General features: G+C 38.2%; 2 protein-coding genes across 3 annotated transcripts in view; one reads left to right on the plus strand and one right to left on the minus strand.

Annotated features, from left to right (window-relative positions):
• Nucleotides 1–18145, plus strand: part of LOC127455580 (exonuclease 1-like) — a 77452-nt gene that overhangs the window by 32218 nt on the left and 27089 nt on the right. The gene's annotated exons all lie outside the window — the stretch shown is intronic.
• LOC127455584 (protein YIPF4-like) lies at nt 1002–15257 on the minus strand. Of its 2 annotated transcripts, none has more exons than XM_051723601.1 (6): nt 15038–15257; nt 14658–14815; nt 5840–6007; nt 5567–5644; nt 5351–5464; nt 1002–1951 (listed from the first exon to the last, which is right to left on the minus strand). In XM_051723601.1, the coding sequence occupies exons 1-6, from the start codon at nt 15093–15095 to the stop codon at nt 1814–1816; spliced, it is 714 nt and encodes a 237-aa protein (XP_051579561.1). In that variant the 5' UTR covers nt 15096–15257; the 3' UTR covers nt 1002–1813. The 2 variants fall into 2 exon arrangements, with proteins under 2 accessions (XP_051579561.1, XP_051579559.1); XM_051723599.1 differs by having other exon boundaries at nt 5840–6011; nt 14662–14815; nt 15038–15253.

The raw sequence follows: 18145 nt of genomic DNA on the forward strand, positions 1-18145 counted from the left end.
GATATTATATATTTTCTTTTTTTATATATATATATATATATATATATATATATATATAAAAATAAAGGAGCAGTGTGAGGTCCAAAAAGGTAGTTTGTTGCCTGAGGGAAACACCATGCCATAGAGGGTTAAGAAAAGCAGCCACTAAGTATAGCATATTGATGGGAACTCCTTCAGTACTGTTTAAAAAGCATCCCAGGGTGATTCCTCAAGAATTTGGTTGAGAAAATGCCAAGAGTACATTTCTGCAAATTCTAGGTAAAGTGTGGACAATTTGAAGATGCTAAAATATATCATAGTTTTGATTTATTTTGGATTTTTTTAGTCACAACATAATTCCCATATTTCCATTTCTATTATTCCATAGTTGTGATGACTTTACTATTATTCTAAAATGTGAATAAAAAAAAAAGAATGAGTAAGTGACCCTAAACGTTTGAACGGTAGTGTGTATATATATATATATATAGATAGACAGATAGATAGATAGATAATTACTGAATTTACTACACACACATATATACTGCAAATATATATAAATATAAAAAAACACTGTGAAATATAAAATGTTTACTGTATAATGAGAGCTTGTAGAAAACTACATTTCATCATCAAGTTCTGCTGTTGCTATGTTGCACATTTCACAAATACAACTTTGATAGACAGACAGACATGACGTTTGCTTTTTTCCCCATTTACCTTATAAGGCCATTATAGCAAGTGCAGAATGCAATATTACAATACAACTTCATTAATTCTCTAAGTGAAATTTAGTAATTTATGCCAAGATTATCTCATAACATTACATTTCTTTTACCTTCTGATGAAAACTGTTTCATCACCATTGTGTCCTTGAAGTAGGTTTCTCCGGGGACTGACTGTTCAGTTATTTTACTTATGGTAAAAGCATCTGGTGTTACAAGTAACCAAATGTTACTACATTGACAATACTGTATGAATTATAGATTAGAGTCAACTGATGAACACACAAAACAAATTAATTACAGAGTCAATAGCGTTTAATTTGATTCATGATGTATGAATATTATATATTACATTTCAATTAGACTCAATTAGAGCTAAACTAACATTTTTTTCTGCTGTGTACACATCAGCAGGTAGAAAGTTGTTTTGAATTGCATGTTCTACAAATAAAAATTCCTTTCCTTTTGGCTACTTGTACATAAATAAAATACACCACAGTCATATAAAACAAATTCAAGGCACCCATACGTAGCAGACGTTTTTAATGCAAACTGTCCTGCCTATATACTCTTTTTCCAAATGGATTTCATAAATTAAAAATTAGAACTGATAAGATGAATGATTTTGTGAACTGTTAGAAAAAGCACTGGGTCAAAAGAATACCTTCAGCTGGTTATAAATGTTTAAACCATTAGATTTGGTGACACGAAGAAAATGTCTGTTAAATAACCGTCAAGCTTACCAGAGTCTAAAAATTTAAAAGTTGAAAAAATGCCTTGCTTGTTGTCATTTTTATTTTCCTTTTAGGGTTTCTAAATTTCATGTAAAACAAGGGCTTCAGATTTCTGTGGCAGAGGAATCTCTCAAAGCAGGGTTTCCACAGTACAAGATGTAGCTTTTTATTGTGCACAAAATAAATGTAGGCAGTTAAATATACTGTCTGTAAACCTCATTCCCAAAAGCATATAGGACTATAAACAGGGTAAAAAATAAAAATAAAACCCTACAAACTCCTTGTTGGTCTTCATGGAATTTCCCCGCTGTGTACAGCTCCACAGTGTTCTTTGTCAATGTCCAAGGAACGAGCCAATCAAAGCCTGTGGTCAAATCAGACTCCAGTATACAGGGACAGGAAGTAGATGTACAAAAGGAAGATGGGATATATGAGGAGGGGTTTCTTTGTTTTGAATTCATCACCCACGAGTAAAGATGCAGCACTGTACGCAGCCCAGAACACTCCAAAAAGCTAAAAAAAAAAAAAAAAAAAAAAAAATAGTAGAAAGAATTTGCGATAACCGTATTTTCACATTTAATTGATTATATATATATATATATATATATATATATATATATATATATATATACTCAAAACAAGTATACACACATACAGGTGCATCTCAATAAATTAGAATGTCGTGGAAAAGTTCATTTATTTCAGTAATTCAACTCAAATTGTGAAACTCGTGTATTAAATAAATTCAGTGCACACAGACTGAAGTAGTTTAAGTCTTTGGTTCTTTTAATTGTGATGATTTTGGCTCACATTTAATAAAAACCCACCAATTCATCTAAAAAATTTAGAATACATCATAAGACCAATAAAAAAAAAAAACATTTTTAGTGAATTGTTGGCCTTCTGGAAAGTATGTTCATTTACTGTATATGTACTCAATACTTGGTAGGGGCTCCTTTTGCTTTAATTACTGCCTCAATTCGGCGTGGCATGGAGGTGATCAGTTTGTGGCACTGCTGAGGTGGTATGGAAGCCCGGGTTTCTTTGACAGTGGCCTTCAGCTCATCTGCATTTTTTGGTCTCTTGTTTCTCATTTTCCTTTTGACAATACCCCATAGATTCTCTATGGGGTTCAGGTCTGGTGAGTTTGCTGGCCAGTCAAGCACACCAACACCATGGTCATTTAACCAACTTTTGGTGCTTTTGGCAGTGTGGGCAGGTGCCAAATCCTGCTGGAAAATGAAATCAGCATCTTTAAAAAGCTGGTCAGCAGAAGGAAGCATAAAGTGCTCCAAAATTTCTTGGTAAACGGGTGTAGTGACTTTGGTTTTCAAAAAACACAATGGACCAACACCAGCAGATGACATTGCACCCTAAATCATCACAGACTGTGGAAACTTAACACTGGACTTCAAGCAACTTGGGCTATGAGCTTCTCCACCCTTCCTCCAGACTCTAGGACCTTGGTTTCCAAATGAAATACAAAACTTGCTCTCATCTGAAAAGAGGACTTTGGACCACTGGGCAACAGTTCAGTTCTTCTTCTCCTTAGCCCAGGTAAGACGCCTCTGACGTTGTCTGTGGTTCAGGAGTGGCTTAACAAGAGGAATACGACAACTGTAGCCAAATTCCTTGACACGTCTGTGTGTGGTGGCTCTTAATGCCTTGACCCCAGCCTCAGTCTATTCCTTGTGAAGTTCACCCAAATTCTTGAATCGATTTTGCTTGACAATCCTCATAAGGCTGCGGTTCTCTCGGTTGGTTGTGCATCTTTTTCTTCCACACTTTTTCCTTCCACTCAACTTTCTGTTTACATGCTTGGATACAGCAATCTGTGAACAGCCAGCTTCTTTGGCAGTGAATGTTTGTGGCTTACCCTCCTTGTGAAGGGTGTCAATGATTGTCTTCTGGACAACTGTCAGATCAGCAGATTGTGTAGCCTAGTGAACCAAACTGAGAGACCATTTTGAAGGCTCAGGAAACCTTTGCAGGTGTTTTGAGTTGATTAGCTGATTGGCATGTCACCATATTCAAATTTTTTGAGATAGTGAATTGGTGGGTTTTTGTTAAATATTAGCCAAAATCGTCACAATTAAAAGAACCAAAGACTTAAACTACTTCAGTCTGTGTGCACTGAATTTATTTAATACACGAATTTCACAATTTGAGTTGAATTACTGAAATAAATGAACTTTTCCATGACATTCTAATTTATTGAGATGCACCTCTATGTGTATATATATATATATATATATATATATATATATATATATATATATATATATATATATATATATACACACAAACACACACACAGTGCTTTGCACAAGTATTTGGACCCCTGACCAATTCTCTCATATTACCGAATTACAAATGGTACACTGAAATTTAACTCTGATTGATATTTTATTCTAAAACACAAACTCAAAATCAATTATTGTAAGGTGACATTGTTTTTTTGTTGGGAAATATTTTTATGAAAAATAAAAAAACTGAAATATCTTGCTTGCTTAAGTATTCAACCCCCACACATTAATATTTGGTCAAGCCACCTTTTGCTGCAATAACTGCTTCAAGTCTTTTGGGGTACATTTGTACCAGCTTTGCACACAGTGACAGTGGTTTTGGCCCCTTCTTCTCGGCAGATTTACTCCAGGTTGTTCAGGTTGGTTGGGTGATGCTTGTGGACTGCAATTTTCAAATAGTGCCACAGATTCTCAATAGGACTGAGATCAGGACTTCGACTGGGCTTTGGCCTTGTGCTTGGGATCATTGTCATGCTGAGATGTGAATTTCCTCCCAAGCTTCAGTTTTTTAGCAGACCGAAGCAGGTTCTCTTGCAGAATTTCCCTATATTTTGCTCCATCCATTCTTCCTTTAATTCTAACAAGATGCCCAGTCCCTGCTGATGAGAATCATCTCCACAGCATGTTTCTGCCATCACCATACTTCACTGTAGGGATGGTGTGTCTTGAGGCATAGGAAGCGTTAGGTTTGCGCCATACATAGCGCTTTGAGTTTTGGCCAAAAAGCTCTATCTTGGTCTCATCTGTCCACAAAACCTTTTCCCACATCACAGCTGGGTCACTCACATGCTTTCTGGCAAACTCCAGATGTGCTTTCAGATGGTACTTTTTGAGTAACTGCTTCTTTCTTGCCACCCTCCCATACAGGCCAGCGTTCTGCAGTGCTCTTTATATGGTTGACTGGTGCACCATTACTCCACTCCCAGCCACTGAACTCTGTAGCTCCTTCAAAGTGATTGTTGGCCTCTCTGTGGCTTCTCTCACAAGTCTCCTTTTTGTTAGAGCACTGAGTTTTGAGGGACGGCCTTTTCTTGGCAGTGCATGGGTGGTGTGGTGCAGCTTCCACTTCCTGATTATTGATCCAACTGTGCTCACTGGGATATCCAAACATTTGGATATTATTTTGTACCCTTTCCCTAATTTATGCATTTTTATTACTTTATCTCTAACTTCTGTGGAATGCTCTTTGGTCTTCATTTTCCTTCAGATTTACAGCCTGACCAATGATCCTTCAACAATGGGTTTTTTTATCCAGAAAATATGATTGCAACTTTAATGATTCACAGGTGGATGCCAATGGTAAAGTAATTGCGTCCTCGTTAGGTACAATTTCTTTCTTGGATGTAACCTGGCAGCTTCCACAGCACAGGGGTTGAATACTTATGCAGGCAAGATATATATTTTTTTAATATATATATTTCCCAACATAAAACCAATGTCACCTAACAGTAATTGATTTTGAGTTCCAGTGTTTTAAAATAAAATATCAAACAGAATGAAATTTCATTGCACCATTTGTAATTGATGAATATGAGATAATTGGTCAGGGGTCTGAATACTTTTGCAAGGCACTGTATACTTCCCTTGTTTTTCAACATGTTCTCACCTTTATAAGTGTAGAGACGACTTCAAAGCCCCCAATGACCAGGAGAAGTGGAGCTATTACAATGAGTGGAAGCAATGAATATCCAATCACTCCAAGGACTTGTCCATAAGACACCTAGTAAAAACCATATAAAACCATGAGTTGGCCAGATGCATCACATTCAGCTCACAAAAAAAACATGTGTTGTCTGACACGTTCAGTGTACAGTATAAATACCTCTCCACCCAGGACTCTTGCGAGGAGGAAAATCGTCAGAGATCCAAATATCCAAATCGTAATAATCCAGGAAACAACCTGATTAATAAAAACAGGACACTTGAGATATACAATTCATTCACATTTGGCAAAGTTACTCTAGATTGTAATAGTTTATAAAACAGGATATTAAAGTACTCAGTAATGGTCAAATAATTACCAAATGCCCTTGGAGATTGTATACATAAAAATCTCACAATCAACAAGAAACAAAGACATAGCTCATTTCCTCACCCTGAACTGTCCATAGATGGAGATCATGGAAAAAAGCAGGACAACAGCCAGTGGGCCCCAGAAGTCAGGGTTGTCCCTCACCACCTGTCTGTTAAATCCCAGTGAGGGCATGGGCATCAACACACACCTAATCTTGTAGTAGATGTCCTTCAAATCTATGTCCAACTCCTCCCTGCAAAACAGTCAAGGTTTTGAAATTTCAGAGGGATAATTGAAGCTCCTCTGCAACGTGGTAAAACCATCAACTACAACCAGCATCTCTGAAAGCAAATGTAACATCAGGCATCAGAAATCATCACATATGAGCAAGTCCAGATGGAATCTGCCAACTTTTTTTTACATTTTCTATGCTGAAGTCTAAGGAATAGCTACATTTAAACATGGTAAATGCGTTAAAGGGACAGTTCACCCCAAAATGAAAATTCACTCATCATTTACTCACCCTCATGACATTTCAGATGAGTATGACTTTCTTTCTTATGCTAAACACAAACAACGATTTTTAGAATAATATCTTAGCTCTTTAGGTCCAATACAAGTGAATGGTGATCAGGCCTTTGAAGCTCCAAAAAGGAGATAAAGTCAGCATAAAAGTAATCCATACGACTCCAGTGGTTTAATCAATGTCTTCTGAAGCGATCCAGTTGGTTTTGGGTGAGAACAGACCAAAATATATATCTCCATTTTCACGGGGTCACGCGACGCCATGCAAGAAGCGGACGTGTGAGCAACGAGCTGTGCGCACTTTGCTGAATTTTCGATTATTCTCATGTTATAATCTGGTAAAATTTGATACACCCAGTTGCACATTTGCCCTTTGTTGCAAAACATGGCAAAGAAGTCAAAATCCTCGGGCTCTGGAAACATTAAAAGACACTTACGTGTTCAGGATGAAAGCCTCGACAGGCCTACAGACCGGGGACTCGATTTGGATGGCACGGCGGGAGAGGAGATCCAGCGTCAGTTGTCCAACATGTCGGTGATGTTGACGAAGATTCTTGCTGACTTGGAGGATCTCGCTGTAATACGATTGATCGATTACGGCGATGGAAACAAAATTATCTGAGTTAGCTACAAGAGTGACTGATGTTGAAAAACAAATCGATTTTCTGGAATCTACGGAAAGGGAATTAACCGCTAATCCGCCTGCGACCAAAGTTGATCTGGAACATCTCCTTAAAAAGCTTGAAGATCTTGAGAATAGAAACCGCAGGAATAACGTTCGAATTGTTGGAATTCCTAAGCATGAGGAGGGCAGAGATATGGTGAAATTCCTAGACGAGTTTTTCCCGAGTCTGCTCGACATAACAGGCCACAAGCTGGAAATCGAGCAAGCTCACAGAGTGCCAGCTCACACATCTGCTGAGTGAGATAGGCCCAGATCGATTCTGGCCAGATTTCTGAGATCATCCGATAAAGATCTTGTGTTGTGCCAGGCGAGGAGCAAAGGGAAGCTTTCTTGAAGAACCATAATATTTTCTTGTTCCCGGACTTTGCGAGTTCGACAAGAGAGAAACGCGATCGGTTCAAGGAATGTAAGAAACTCTTACATCAGAAAAGGATCTCGTTTGCTCTAATGTTTCCTGCCAAACTGAGAATAGAAATGCAGGTCGGTCACAAAGTATTCACATGTCCAAATCAGGCAATATCTTTTATAGAATCAATGTCTGAGTAAACCATTGGATGTTTCTCATGTGAGTGGGCCTGACTCACTGTACTAACTCTGGAGGAAGCTGGGCGACATTTAGGTTTTTTTGCGTTGGCTCCGCCGTGCGGTTGGAGCTTGTTTTGTGAATAACACTTTCCTTAAAGAAACTTTTGCTTTTAAGTTCCCGGACAGATTGAGAGTGGACACTATGGATGACCGCAAAATATCTACATGCTCACACAAAGAATGTCTTTTATAAAGCTGACGGATTTTGTAAGTCATGGTATATACTTTTATGCGACCTCTGAGTGAATTGACTCGATCATCCGGGGAACCGGGATGCCGGTTTTGTTTCTTTTTGTATTGGTTCCGCCTAGCGGCTGGAGCTTGTTCTGTTGAATAACAATCCTTTGGAACAGCTGTTGATTCATCTGTTTATTCTTCGTGCTTACTCCTCCTGCTGGCTGTGGTTTGTTTTGTTGAGTTTTTTTTTTTTTTTTACAAGACATTGGAATGATTACGTCATCCGTTGAACTCATAACAGCCGGCTCACTGAACATGCATTTGTCTGTCCGAGGAATCTGAACGGTTTTATATCAGCTGGAATTTGTTTTGTGGAAGATCACATCCTTGAGACAGTTCTGTGAATGAATATACACATTCTTTGTGTTCATTCTTCCTATTGACTGGGTTTATTTCACGAAGTATTTTCTGTTATGTAATTTTGTGCCAGTTGTCGTGGGGACTAGTGGGCGTTCATGGACCTTTTGAGTTTAGAGGGATTGACGCCGGTTGGCGCTGTCGTGCGCGGGGTTAATGCGCACTTTTTTCTTCTTTCTGTTTGTTTTGTTCGGGGGGGATGTTCGGGGTTTGATTGTTTCACTAATGGGGAATGTGGTCTTCATAATTTTGTTTTTGGCACACAATTTATTTTTTCTATTATATCAATATGTCAGTTGTTAATATAAGTGTATTATCTCTCTCCACACGGAATGTAAATGGGTTGGGGCACCCAATAAAAAGAAGGAAGGTTATTACTTTTCTTAAACGTAAGAAATATGATATAGTGTTTCTTCAAGAAACACATCTCTCCCCGCAGGAAGCTGAAAAATTTGGGAAGATATGGGGTGGACATGTTTTCTTTAGTGCTGGCACGAGTAAGAGCAAGGGTGTCATTATATTGGTAAATAAACATCTACAATTCAAATGTCTCAAGCAGACTGAAGATAAATTAGGAAAAGTAATTATTGTTTTAGTTGAAATTCAAGGGCAAAGGTTGATTTTGGCTAATATTTACGCACCTAACGCTGATGATCAGGGCTTTTTTTTTTATAGATCCTGAAGGGATGCTACAAACCGCTGGCACCCCTCATGATATAATATTGGGAGGAGACTTTAATCTTTTGATGGACTCAGTCCTTGATCACAGTGAAGCAAAAGCGTGTAAACCCCCTAGAGCAACATTGACGCTTCACAGGATGTGTAAAAATCTTGGTCTTTCGGATATTTGGAGACTTTTGAACCCATCCGATAGGGACTATACATTTTTTTCATCAGTCCATAAGATTTATTCTAGAATAGATTATTTTTTTTTATATCCAAATCCCTCATTTCATCTGTTGTTGATTGCTCAATTGGAAACATTTTAGTCTCAGATCATGCCCTGGTGAGTTTAGAGGTGATGTCACATATAGAGAAAAAGAAATCATATAGTTGACGCCTTAATGTATCCCTTCTGCAAAATCCTGATTTCCAACAAATGTTAAAGACTGAAATCAGTGTTTATATGGAGACCAACTGGTCCTCAGTATCCTCTGTGGGCGTGGCTTGGGAGGCACTTAAAGCGGTTCTTAGGGGCCGGATCATACAGTATGCCTCATTCATCAAAAAATCCAAAGCACGAGATCTTGTGGAGTTGGAAGGAAATATTAAAAGTGCAGAGGCAGAGCTGAAGCGCCGTATGTCAGCTGATGGCCTCAGAGAATTGACCCGATTGAAATATAGATATAATACTATTTTGTCGCGGAAAGTGGAGTTTTGGTTATTCAGGGCAAGACAGTCATACTTTGAGTCAGGTGACAAAGCAGGGAAGCTTTTGGCTAGATATATAAAGCAGAGAGAGTCTTTTTCTACATTCCCTCAGTGAAATCTGCTGGTGGTGAAATATTTACCTCAGCCATTGATATTAATAATGCCTTTAAAGAGTTCTATATTGATCTTTATAGTTCTACGTCTTCGTCTACTGATGAAGATATTAGAAACTTTGTGGAACCATTAGATCTTCCTAAACTGACGACTGAGCAAAAAAACTCTCTTGATTCTGAGATAACCTTGGAGGAGCTTGATGAGGTAATTAAGTCCCTACCTACTAGCAAGGTTCCGGGGCCAGATGGTTTTGCTGCAGAATTTTTTAGATCCTATGCTACAGAACTGGCTCCACTTTTGTTAGAAGTTTATACTGAATCATTAAAGAACGGAAAACTTCCTCCAACCATGACACAAGCCTGGATCAGTCTGATTCTTAAAAAGGACAAAGATCCAAACGAGTGTAAAAGTTACTGTCCAATTTCCCTGATCCAACTAGACGTAAAAATATTGTCAAAAATTTTGGCTAATCGATTAAGTAAAGTTATGACATCACTTATACATATAGATCAGGTGGGGTTTATTCGGGGTCGCAGCTCTTCTGATAACATCAGGCGTCTCATCAATATCATGTGGTCAGTAATCTCCAATCGCTGCCATCTCACTTGATGCCGAAAAAGCGTTTGATATGGTAGAATGGGATTATCTTTTTAAGATTTTGGAAATATACAGGTTCGGGAGTACATTTATTGGTTGGATGAAATTACTTTATAGACACCCTGTAGCAGCGGTACAAACAAATGGATTAATCTCCGATTATTTTACTTTGAATAGGGGCACTCGGCAGGGTTGCCCTCTTTCCCCATTATTGATTTGTCTTGCCCTGGAACCATTAGCAGCTGCGATAAGAAAGGAGGATGATTTTCTAGGGGTGGTGGCAGGAGGTGTGCCGCATAAACTTCTGCTTTACGCAAATGATATTTTATTATTTGTCTCTGAACCTACTAGATCTTTGCCTTGCCTCCACAGAATTATTAATTCCTTTTCCAAGTTCTCAGGATACAAAGTCAATTGGGCTAAATCCAAAGCTTTGGCTCTGACAGTGTACTGTCCAGTAATGGCTTTCCAGCCGGGCACCTTCCAGTGGCCCAAACAGGGCATTAAGTATTTGGGGATTTTATTCCCAGCAAATTTGTCTGATTTAGTTTGTGTTAATTTTGACCCTTTAATAAAAAGGTTTGAGCGAAGCAGGTGCACTTCATTACATTTATCGATGATTGGGAAGGTTAATGTTATTAAAATGAATTGTATTCCAAAATTTAACTACCTACTACAATCTCTCCCTGTAGATGTCCCCCTCTCTTATTTCAAGGAATTTGATAGCATAGCGAAGTCCTTCATTTGGAATGGTAAACGTCCCAGATTGCATTTTAATAAGTTACATAGGCCGATAGACAAAGGAGGGCTAGGCCTTCCCAAGATTTTGTTTTATTACTATGCATTCAGTCTCAGACCATTTGGCTCACTGGTCACTCCCACCTGAGAGAGCCCCTCCCTGGTTTGTTATTGAACAGGCTGTTCTTGCCCCTATTTCGCCATTACAAAGTATCTCAATCAAACTAATCGGAAAAGTTAAGTTACACCCCGTTATTTCGCATTTACACTCGGTATTTACTAAAGTGTCCAGATTGTTTAAATTGGACACTTATTTAAATGCTGCCTCGAGCATATGGCAGAACCCAAGACTGTGTACTGGCAAGTCTCCTTTCTGTTGGCCGGAATGGATTGTGAGGGGAGTTGCTACACTCGGTGACCTATATGAAAGTGGTGTGTTGAGATTGTTTGAAAACTTGGTCCAACATTTTGGGATCCCCAGACCTCAGTTTTATATTAAGATTTCAACTTGACATTGGAGGAGGGAGTGTGGGCTAAGATTCTTAAAAATGTGAAGTCTGCATCTGGTGGTGCAGGGGTGCGTCTTATACAATTCAAAATTTTGCATAGATTTTATTGGAACCCCTCTAGATTGTATAGGCTTGTTCTTAAAGACACCCACCTGCTGGAGATGCCAATCGGAGGATGGAGACATGGCCCATGTTTTTTGGTGGTGTGTCGAGATCCAGAAATTCTGGTCGAAGGTTCAGAATTTTGTGCGCGATGTGGTGGGCACTCGGGTTTCGTTTTGCCCCAGACTTTGTGTTCTGGGCGATGGGGCGGTCATCGATGTGGGGGATGGCCATATAGGGAACTTGGTTCTGACTTGTGTGATGATCGCCAGGCAGGTTATTTTGAGGGTTTGGAGGTCAGCTGGTGCGCCCCCATATCCGGAGTGGTGCACGGAGGTGGGGAGGGTGGCAGCTTATGAGGAGGTGTCATCTAGAAGACGGGGTGGCTTGGATAAGTTTGCTCGGAAATGGGGCAGTTATTTGGAGTTTTTGGAGGGCTCTCGGGTGGGGTGTGGAGAGAGTAATGTATTTTAGTTTGTATGATTATTATGTGTGTGTATGTATGCATGTATGTGTATATATATGTATATGTATTTATGTTTGTATATGTATGTATGTATATGATCACAGGGTTGTTTTTTTGGGGGGGGCGGGGTCGGGGAGGGGAGGTTGTGGGGTTTAAATGTTGATTTTATATATATACACATGTTTACATTTCATTTTAAAAAATATTAAATAAAAAAAAAAAAATCTCCATTTTCACTACACATCTTGCCATTGCAGTCTATAGGCACGATCATGATTTCAAGCTCGATTACACTTCCTAGTATTTATGCATGGACAGAATGCTAGTGGCCGCTATAGGAGTAATCAATTTTGAAATCATGATTGCCAAATTGACTGCTGTCAAGATCTATAGTGAAAAGCAGTTATATTTTGGTATGTTCTCACCCAAAACATACTGAATCGCTTCTGAAGAGAATAAACCACTGGAGTCTGATGGATTACTTTTATGCTGACTTTATCTGCTTTTTAGAGCTTCAAAGGCCTGATCACCATTCACTTGCATTGTATGGACCTACAGAGCTGAAATATCTTTCTAAAAATCTCTGTGTTCAGCAGAAGAAAGAACGTCATACACATCTGGGATGGCATAAGGGTGAGTAAATTTAGGGCTGAAACGATTAGTCGACATTATCGACAACGTCGGCAATAAAAAATTGTCTACAAAATGTTTTGTTGTTGAACAGTCATTTGATCTCATTTAACGTAACATGAGATCACATTAAACTCTAATGATGACACACAAGAGCAGCAATGCAGCTCGCGCCTGACTGAGGAGAGGAAGAATTACACGGCTCACAGTCCAGATGCACTCTAAACTTTCCAAACAGCTTCAGGTGATGTAGATTGCAAAGTATGAGGGAATTATAATGCAAAAATACAAAATAAGTAAACACAGAAGCACTCTTGTTGTGGAATAAGGGTGCTTTCACAATAGCACTTTTGGTGCACACCCGTGTTCGAATGACATCAATGTTCAGTTCGTTTGGGTGGTGTGGACGCTATTTTCCGAACAAGGGTGCGCACCCGAGAACCTCACCCCAGTCCACTTGAAAAGGTGGTCTGGGGTACGGTTCATGTGAAATCCGGTGCGGTTTGCTGCTAATATGAATGCAATCATACCAAATTACGGAAGTGAACCCTTATTGATGACGTATAATTTGATTCTTTGCAGGCTCCCGATCGCAATTATTATGGTTTAATTTCTCATACCAGTTTGTGTCCAAATAAATCAACTTCAGCGAGCAGCTCACATTCTTCACTCTTGCAAAGCATCCACTGGCTCACGGCAAACAAATGCTAGTATTCCTCACATCATTGCACATACAATGCATCTGTGGCAGACAAACATAATTGTTGTTTTGTGCATGTAAAGTTTTGATGGTAAATCCAAAGAGATTAATAATTCAATAACACAGCGAAGCTGATGTCTTCTTGAGTTGTTGCTAAGTTACAGTAGTAAACAGCTGCCAATTGTACTCACATTGATAACGTAATTGGACCACGGTTCGGACCCAAAAAATATGATGTGAACAGAGACCAGTAGGGGCAGAGGGAGGGGGAGGAAAGGAACTCAGGTTCGGTCCAAGCAATTGAAGCAAGTGTGAAAGCACCCTATGTGGAGCTGGAGCAAAACTTGTGTCGAGCATCTTTAAAGGAAACACCCCGCGGTACATCTTAAATGCAGTTATATTTAATGCGTTATAGCTTTATTAAAGTTCAAATAATAAGGTAGCAGATAATTTCCAATATAAATATCTAAAACTCCTTTAAAACAACGTACATTTACTTTAGCAGCTATACTGCAGAAGAAAAAATTGTTATCTGAGAATGTTAAATATATTATAAAAAATACAAATATTTTAAAATATCTAAAAATCCTATAAAAAAAGATGCATTCACCTGATAAGCAGCATATAAGATATTTAGACTTGCTTTTAGAGAATAGATCTTGAATATAAGTATATTTTGTCTTTACTGCACTCACAGAAGTATAATCAAGTGAAAAAATACATTTATATACAAAATACACTTATATTTAAGATACATTCTCTTAAAGCAAGTCTAAATATCTTATATGTTGCTTCTCAAGTAAATTTAACTTGTTTTAAGGATTTTTAGACAATTTTAAAAGGAAAACAAGACAAAAACACTTGATAACAATAGGATTTTTTGCAGTGAATTTCTTTACTAAGTTAAACTTAATAAAAATATTTTTTGCTTTTAATTCAGTGAATGTCATTTAGAGGAATTTTTAAAATATTATTTTGTCCTCTTTATTGTTAGTAAGCACGTTTAATACAAACTTTTAAGTCGGGCACAAGCTGAATAGTCAGTTAAGACCTAATGATTAATCATTGCAATAATCGCTGAATAGTCGAATAATCATTCTAATAATCGTTAGATTAATCAATTATCAAAATAATCGTTAGTTGCAGCCCTAGTTAATTATGAGAGAATTTTCATTTTTTGGGGGGTAAACTATCCCCTTTAAATAGAACTGGGAGCATTTTATACTTATAAGTAGCTGAAAGACTTATAGAATTTGTGAAAATATTTAGTTGAGGCCAAACACTTGCAGGAGTGGTTTAGAGTCCTCTGAATCATCTTCTTCCACCTCCAGCAACCAACCATATCCCCTCTGCCTCAGGAAGGCGGTGGCATAAGAATCCTTGGTGGAATCAGGGCCCATATTCAGTGTGATATCCGGAGCATCTATGGTACCGCTGAGTTCTGGGGAAAATAAATTGTTTTAAATGCCTGACCAAAGTATCCCTTTTGACTTTATAAAACAACTCCCTTGTTTTTCCATACACCATACTAAAACATACTGCATGCGTCCATCATACAAACAACAAATAACCTCCAATGCCTACCAATCGCCTTTTAACATCAATCAGATTCATATGTCAGATCAGAGATGTTTGGCTGGTTTCGGGCCTTTAACTATTGTACCTGCAGCGTCTGTCGATGAGACGAAGGTAAAATCTCCGTTAGTGGGAGAGAACTGCATGGCTGACAGTGATCACAGCTCAGACTTCACTCAGAATCACACACCAAGCCACCGATCGCGTACCTTCACACCATTGCCACGTTTAACGATTCCTACCGATCAGCTTTCAGACGGGAATGCTGCTTCAAAACAGTCATGGAGGAAGCAGGAAGTGTAGAAAAACAGACGACACGTCAAATCCTGGAGTAGGACACAACGGTGAGGCTCGCGCTCCACCCAGCGCCAGAACGGAGAACCGACGTCACACACAAATAAAGCACCAGCAGCGACCATTTCAGCAAGAATAGGATTACACATATGATCCATTTATAATTAAATCTGTTCTCACCTATAACCCAGTTCTTCTTCAGATATTTGCCTCACCATTGAAATGCATGTCTGTATTTTCATATCTGTGTGTGTCTGTACACTGAAATCTAATCTATCTATCTATCTATCTATCTATCTATCTATCTATCTATCTATCATGTTCAGAGTTAGAATTAATCTTTAAATTCATGGGTGTTTTGCCAAACATTATTACATACTTGGGTCTTTAAAGAGCCAGCACATATATCTATCACGAATGGATCTACAAAATGCCCAGATAGTGTCACATTTTCAAAACATTTTCAAGACATAAAGAAAATAATATAATAGGATATATTCTGAGATATTTAATGTTTATATATATATATATATATATATATATATATATATATATATATATATATATATATATATATATATCAAAGAGATGATGCAACAAATCTAGAACAGGATTCACTACTTCCATCCACACTGAAATTTCATGAGACGCAACTGAGTGTTAAGAGCCAGTGTTTATACAAAGATTTTGTATGAACTGTAAGATTAATTGCTAATGTCTTTGAAGTTCAGCCTGGATTAACTGCAGGAGTTCACATTGATGCACTGTCCTTTGTTAGTTGCCCGATGAAGGCTTTTGTTGGCAAATAATTGAAAGTCTATGTATTCCATTTCAAGAGTGTAGTCCATCATTAGTCCAAGGTGATGCAGGCAGAGATAAGTGAGGTGCATCGCAGTTCAACCAGCAGGTCATTTTGGTGAGGTCTGTCCTAAGTCCAAGGTTCAGGCTGTGGCATATGAAGTATTCCATGTCTTATGGTTGGAGTTGGCATCAGTTCATCCCCTGAAGTCCATTGTAACAGACTGAAGTGATGTCTGGCTGGCATCGGCTGCATTTAGTTGTCATCACTCAGAGACACATAGCAGTGGAGTCCGACACCAAGCAGGAACAGAGGTGGATCTGGCCGGCTCTGGCAACCTTGGGATATGAATCAAAAAGAAATAGAATAATATTAGCGTATATGCCATTCAATTTTTTGCAGAGTTATAGCATGATAAATGTTTCTGGTTCCGGCAGACCTGACTAAAGCAGTCTAATTGTGAGCTGATGGAGAAATTAGATGTATGCCTGGCTAAATAGATGAGTATTTAGTCTAGACTTAAACTGAGTGAGTGTGTCTGTGTCCCAAACAGTGTTAGGGAGACTATTCCATAGTTTAGGAGCCAAATAGGAAAAGTATCTACCTCCTTTTGTGGATTTTGATATTCTAGGAACTATTAACAGGCCAGAATTTTGAGAACGTAATGAACGTGGTGGAATATAGTGTGTCAGAAGGTCACTTAAGTACTGCGGCGCTAGACCATTCAAAACTTTGTACGTAGTTAACAAAATATTAAAATCAATATGAAATTTACCAGCTAACCAATCTAACGATGATAAAATGGGGCTAAAATTATCATATTTTATGGTTCTAGTCAGCACTCTGACTGCTGCATTTTGAACCAATTGAAGTTTATTTATTGATATTGCAGGACATCCTCCCAGTAATGCATTACAATAATCTAGTGATTATGAACGCATGAATTAGTTTTTCAGCATCAGCAGCAGAGAGCATGTGTCGTAATTTAGCAATATTTCTTAGGTGGAAGAATGCTGTTCTACAAACATTGGAAAATTGATTTTCAAAGGACAGATTGGTATAAAATATAACACCAAAGTTCTTCGCTGTAGAAGACGATGTAACAGTACATCCATCGAGAGTCAAATTATATTTTAGCAGCTTATTTTTAGAGGTTTTTGGTCCAATAATTAGCACCTCTGTTTTGTTGGAATTGAGTAGAAGGAAATTTCTGGCCATCCAATCTTTGATTTTATTGATACACTCTGCTAATTTGTAGAACTGTGAAATTTCGTCGGGTTTCGAAGAAATATTAAGTTGGGTATCGTCAGCATAACAGTGGAAACTTATTCCACGATACCTGATAATATCTCCCCGGGGAAGCATATATAAGGAGAAAAGCAGAGGCCCTAAAACTGATCCCTGTGGCACTCCACACTTAACTTTTGTTTGATTTGCCAGTTCCTTGTTTACATAGACAAAGTGGTAGTGGTCTGCTAAATAGGACCAAAATCATGCTAATGCAAGTCCACAAATGCCAACATAATTCTCAAGCCTATTCAAGAGAATGTCGTGACATATGGTGTCGAAGGCAGCACTATGATCTAAAAGCACTAGATGAGAAATGCAGCTGCGATCAGATGATAAGAGCAAGTCATTTGTAACTCTGATAAGTACAGTCTCTGTATAGTTGGAAGGACACTACCTTTTCTAGTATTTTCGACATAAATGGGAGATTTGAAATTGGTCTATAGCTAGCCAATTTTTCAGGATCAAGCTGTGGCTTCTTAATAAGTGGTTTGATAACTGCCATTTTAAAGTTTCTTGGGATATGTCCTCAGGATAGCGAGGAGTTAATAATATTAAGAAGAGGTTCTGAGATGGCAGGGAATATCTCTTATAAGAGTTTAGTTGGTATTGGATCTAACATACATACATGTTGTGGCTGTTGATGTTTCAATAAGTTTTGTTAGCTCTTCATGACCTATGACAGTGAAGGATTGTAGTTGCTCGTGAGGAAAATTATGAGATACTGTTTTCTGTGGTACTGTGACTGACAATTTCATAATTTAAATTTTATTTCTGATTATTTCAATTTTATCAGTAAAGAAATTCATGAAGTCT

Source organism: Myxocyprinus asiaticus, chromosome 17 (assembly GCF_019703515.2).
Source record: "Myxocyprinus asiaticus isolate MX2 ecotype Aquarium Trade chromosome 17, UBuf_Myxa_2, whole genome shotgun sequence".
Taxonomy (NCBI): Eukaryota; Metazoa; Chordata; class Actinopteri; order Cypriniformes; family Catostomidae; genus Myxocyprinus; species Myxocyprinus asiaticus.